Source organism: Calidris pugnax, unplaced genomic scaffold (assembly GCF_001431845.1).
Source record: "Calidris pugnax isolate Ruff unplaced genomic scaffold, ASM143184v1 scaffold450, whole genome shotgun sequence".
Classification (NCBI taxonomy): domain Eukaryota; kingdom Metazoa; phylum Chordata; class Aves; order Charadriiformes; family Scolopacidae; genus Calidris; species Calidris pugnax.
The window spans coordinates 1-5244 of NW_015094504.1; the positions used below are offsets into that span (position 1 = coordinate 1).

At 49.5% G+C, this 5244-nt stretch overlaps 1 protein-coding gene across 1 annotated transcript in view; it reads right to left on the reverse strand.

Moving 5' to 3' along the window:
• Positions 1-3973: 3973 nt before the first annotated feature.
• The window catches only part of LOC106900841 (nuclear receptor coactivator 1-like), a gene marked incomplete at its 3' end in the record, with an annotated part of 165382 nt that continues 164111 nt past the window's right edge, over positions 3974-5244 (reverse strand). Inside the window, exons 5-6 of the mRNA XM_014963045.1 lie at positions 5054-5151; positions 3974-4080 (exon numbers count right to left, since the gene is read on the reverse strand). Of these exons, the coding sequence (XP_014818531.1) occupies positions 3974-4080; positions 5054-5151 (205 nt within the window). The remainder of the gene's footprint in view (positions 4081-5053; positions 5152-5244) is intronic.

Below are 5244 nucleotides of genomic sequence, written 5' to 3' on the forward strand. Positions count from 1 at the left end.
ATGCATATAATCAAAATTAAGATGCACAGGGCTAGCCAGACACCCCAACAACAACCAGATCTCTAACACTCAGGACTCTCCCTTCCTCTCAAAAGTAGTTATAAACGAGCTATATCAAAAATAATCAAAAATAGTTCTATACAGCCCCTTATTTTTGTACAGCCACTATTCCGGCTGTCGCCAAGTTTAATCCCAAATTCCTACATAAAAGGTAACAACATCCGCCGGAGTTCACCAAAGTGAAAACTGGAATCAACGATGACATGAGGAAAATGAAAAATATTCATGAGATCAACCTTTTTGTCCCAGCAAAAGCAGCTTTCCTTTTAGCTCCCAGATGCTGCAGAAGCTCAACGCTTCCCCATCAAGTATTTGTAAATTCTGGGAACTGAGAATACTTGTGTGCTGTAACGTGGCCATTATTGAAGCCACCCTGGACACTGTAATATACTCCTTTCCCAAAGATGCTACAAGCATCAAAGCCACCAAAATTCTGGGCATGTGGCAGAGACACACAGAGACCCACTTTCCCTAAATACCTCCCTCTACAGCGACCACAGGATGGAATGGGGACACCTCAAATTGCCCAACGTGGCCCTACACCGCTTGCGATGCCTTTTAGCAGGTTGGTTTCCAATAAACCACCTTATTTTTTGTTGCAGTCTCCACAGGATGCCTAGAACCCAATTCAAGAAGTACTGCCTGAAAACCCCTAACATTTACTGGACACCAAGAAGCTGCTGAGATGCCTGTGGGCACGGTGAGATGTTCCTGGCCTCAAAGAGGCCCCACTGCTTATGGAGGGCTATGAAAGCTGAATCCAGAAGTCTGGCTCAGTAGGAGATTTGTGTCCCGTCACAGATGCCCTTGCATTGTGGTGGAACAAGCTCTGAAGGCTTCAAGAAGAGGTTTGGATTATTTTATCTGCTGAGAGTGCAAACCAAGTGAAGCGTGAAAACACCTTGATCACTCACTCTGCAGAGACCCTTCGGGAACCACATCTGTCCAAAAGGGGATGAGACACCACCAGCCCTGCCCTCTAAGGACCTCCTTGGGTTGGCTGCACAGATGTTTCTTTATTTTTGCCCAGTTCCACTTTATTAGCTCAATATCCAGGTCTGACAGGTGGGCAGTGTCTCTTGGGCATTTTTGTGCTGTTTAAACTTGCTCTCACATGAACATATCTAACGACTGCGGGGATAAGACTCTGTGATGAACCTCCCCTTGCCTCCCAGGTTCTCCATCACCTTGGTTCTCCTCCGGCCCGTGTCTCTCCAGATGTTGTGACTGCCCAGAGGAGAAGCGGGAATGATTCGCCCTCTTTTAACTTGGAGGAGTGGCAGAATCAAAAAAGAAAGGAAAAAAAAAAATAAAGGCAAGAGCAGCTGTGGGTGTGGAGAACTCACATTGTGTTTCTGCCTGTACCACAGGTCCCATGAAGTCCATGAGTGAGACCTTCCATGGGAGACATGTGGTGTGACCTGGAAACTCCTCTGCAATGGGTTCAGGTGGGCACAAGAGCCCTTATTTCCAACGGGTGCTAAGGAGTCACAGGCAGCAACACCAGCTTCACAGAGGTAGGTTGGATGTCCACCTCCTGCAGAAGTGCTGGGTCCAACCATGGACCTCAGACTCTTTTTGCAGAGGTATGGGTGACAGCAGCCCCCCTGCATCGGGCAGGCAAATGCTTCTCGAAGGAGCCCAGCGAGTATTTTAGTTAAGGTCAAATTAATTCCTAGCTCTCCTTGCGAACCGAAAAGCAAGAGCAGAGGGGAGAGGATAAAAAAAAAAATAAAATCCCTCTGTTGTGGGTGAGCTCATTTCATGAAAACCCTTAATGTCGCTGTTGCTGTGGCAACTTTCAGATTGTAGGAGGGAGAATTGGCCAATTTTCCTTACATAAAAGCATCATGAGAATATTACAGCAGTGGGATGTTCTTTATGACTCTCAACTATCATCAAAAGCAATAGTTAAACCTTCCAGGTTTTAACAAAGGAGTTGTGAAGTTCACTTTGCTCTGGGAGTACGTTAGGGAGGACTCTGGCCAGCCCAGGGAGGAGGAGGAGGTCCCTCCCCACCGCGGCTGCCACTCGAGAGATGGTCTGAAAGAAGGAAGACGCAACACTAGTGAGAACTTCTCTTCTGGATTTCAGTAACACGCCCCAGCTCCGGTGTTGGGGGTTGAATGGTCAACCAGACAGCAAGTATTTGAGTCAACCCTTCCAAAAATGCTTGTAGGTGCTTCCTGGATGTAAAAGCTCGTTGTGCTTGGACAAGGAAGGAGAATCCTTCATCCAGAAGTTTCTGCTTCTCTACAATCAGTTCATTCCTCATCCTATATATTTTGAAGACCCCTGGTGTCAGCAGCAGAAGGCTTTCTTGGGGTGCTTAGAGGTTAGGATACAAACCTCAAGAGATCTGCTTTCCAAAGGCAGACTGAGGAGTCATAGAATCATAGGACTGTCTAGGTTGGACCTTTCAGATCATCAAGTCCAACCATCAACCCAACACTGACAAAAACCACCATGACCCCTTGTCCCTCAGCACCATGTCTGCCCGGCTTTGAAACCCCTCCAGGGATGGGGACTCCACCACTGCCCTGGGCAGCCTCTTCCAAGGCTTGACAACCCTAAACCTCCCCTGGTGCAACCTGAGGCCATTCCCTCTTGTCCTGATGAAGCAAAGCCAGGTGTGTGCTCATCCATCTGCGGACCAGTTCCTTCAAGAAGAGGAGTCCAAGCCCACCTTGCTACCCATGGCTCTACCATGGGGAGTCAAGGACCAACAGCTTCACCCCACACTCACCTCTGGGGTGAGGATCAGCTCTGAGAGAGCAGCCTAGAGACAGCAGCAAGGGCTGCTGAGCTCTGACTCCAGTGACTCAGCCAGAAAGAGGAAATATTTCATGATTACAGAAGAAGCTGGTAGGACTAAGACAGCTGTGAGTGCTATCAAAATGTCTTCTGCAATTTAATAGCACCGCTAAGCCATGACCCACGGAGCCTTTGTAAGAAGGTGCGTGAACTCTACAGAAGGGAGATGTTGCAACCAAAAACTGCAATAAACAGAAATCCTCAAACAACCACTTAATGTCTCTCTACCCGAATACCGCAGCCTTTATATTCATTATCGAGAATATCACGCACGAGCTGATGGTGATGGAAAATACACCTGGGCTTTGCTCAGGGCATCAATATCCTGTGACAACGACCAAAACATCATCCCAGGCAGCACAGACACGGAGTGAGCGGCAGCACCGTAGGCTCATCCTTACTAAGGGACTGTATCGCCACGGAAAAAGATGCCCAGGATTCTCAGGGAGCATGGAAAAGCCTTTGGAAGGAGATCACAGCTGCCTCTATCCAGGACTTCTTAGCCCAAATCGGGTGGTGAAGCCGCTGGGATGGGAAAGCTCGGTCATAAGCAAAAGGTGCCTTCCTGCAGTGAGCTGACCTCTGAAGCAGCCCCCCATTGGCACATAAAAATGAAGATATTTCAGACAGAAATATTTTTTGCTCTGTAATCGCACCACGGAGCAAGAGGGTCTCCACCAGAGCTTCGGAATATCACAAAACCACAGATTTCTTGGGAATCCAGCACAAGGAGGCGGAAGGCTTGGGATGATCTGCAGACCTCGCAGAAGTATCTGCTCCAAATTTACCCAGAGAAAGCCTCCCTGATGCTCCGAGCGCTCTCAATTTACGAAATCAATACATTAAACTTTGATAACGAGCCTCTAATCGTCATTCGCCACCTCACAACAAGCGGAGCAGATGGGGAGCCGCCTTTCCATCGTGCTCCATCTTCCACCGCAGCCACGGCTGAAAGCAAAGCGGAGTGGTGGTGGGAAGTGTGAACGTTTCCGAGCGGCTGAAACCCGGCTCCATCTGCTCGAGCAGACGGGACGGAGCGACGCGGTGGGAATGCCAAAGTAGCCGCGGCAGGAGGACGGCTCAGGAGCGGCGCACGTACCTCTGGGCCGTGTCGCAGGGAGAGCCTTTCCTCTTCCGAGAGTCGGGGTTGGCAGGGTCCGTTGAGCTGTCCCCAAGGCCACTCATGTTGGTTGACCTACTTTGCACCTGGAAGCAGAAGAGGGACAGGGTTAAGGACAAGCTTTTTTGCAGCTGTGGGAGGAGCGGTTCCTCCAGGGCAGAGCCAGAAAACAGGGACCCAGTGACCTCTGAAGAGGTAACTAACCCAACGCGAGTCTTTCTTACTGAATTGATACCTCGTTTGCGAAGAGAAGACAACACACAACCATGTTAACCTCTTTTTGGTGTCCTTTGGTCACCACTCGGCCAAGCAAGCCCTCACCACCATCACCATCATCCTTCCACCACAGACTCGAGCTCTTCCCTGTATCCCCACAGATTTGAGCTTTCTGGCCTCACAGCATTTTAACGAGGATCGGAACAAAGCCTGTCTTAATGCTTTGTTTATGTGTTTGACTGCTTTTGTTTTGTTTCCTTCTCCCTCAAGCCTTCTCCTTCAGCCCATCTTCAGCTCCTCCGCCATCTCCCCCCAATTCCTCTGACTCAGGGCTGGCAGAGGACGCTCCACCCTTCGCATTGTGTCTGCTCCCCCACCACCTCCTTTCCCCTCAGCACATGGCCCGGGCTTTAATTAGAGCTGCAAACTGACTCATCCCTTAACGGGATGCGACACCCTCCCACCAACCCCTTCCCCACCTCCCGCTGAGGCTGCCTCCCACGCGTGGGCCTCCCAGCCCCAACCTTCTCCTGGCAGAGAGCTTCCCACCATGGCCAGTCCCAACACTGGGCACCTCCTGGTTTCCAGCTCTCTCCAACACACGGGCATTTCACTCTTATTTTTAGGGTGTGATTTCAACAGATGTTGGGTAAAGTGGTCCGTGCTGTGGCAAGTGAGAGGTCTAAGCAACCAAAGAAGGTCCAGAAGTCATGAGGATTGTAACACTGCGATGTCCCACATGCCAATGCTCCTTAATTATGAATTGTATTTTTTATATTTAACTAAATAAAATACTGTGTAAGCCAAATAAGCCCAATTAAGGCTTCAATCTGGACACTTCACCTTGAAGGCTGTTAAAGGGTTTGGAGAAAGACCATGACCCTGTCCAACCTGTGACCTCCACCGGTCCCCTCCGACGGCATAAATGGGACTAAACACATCTACGGGACAGGGTCAAAACCTCATACAATGTGTTAAATCAGAGCTTCTCCAGAAAACAAACCAGCGATGCGTGTTGCATCCCTTGCTTTGCT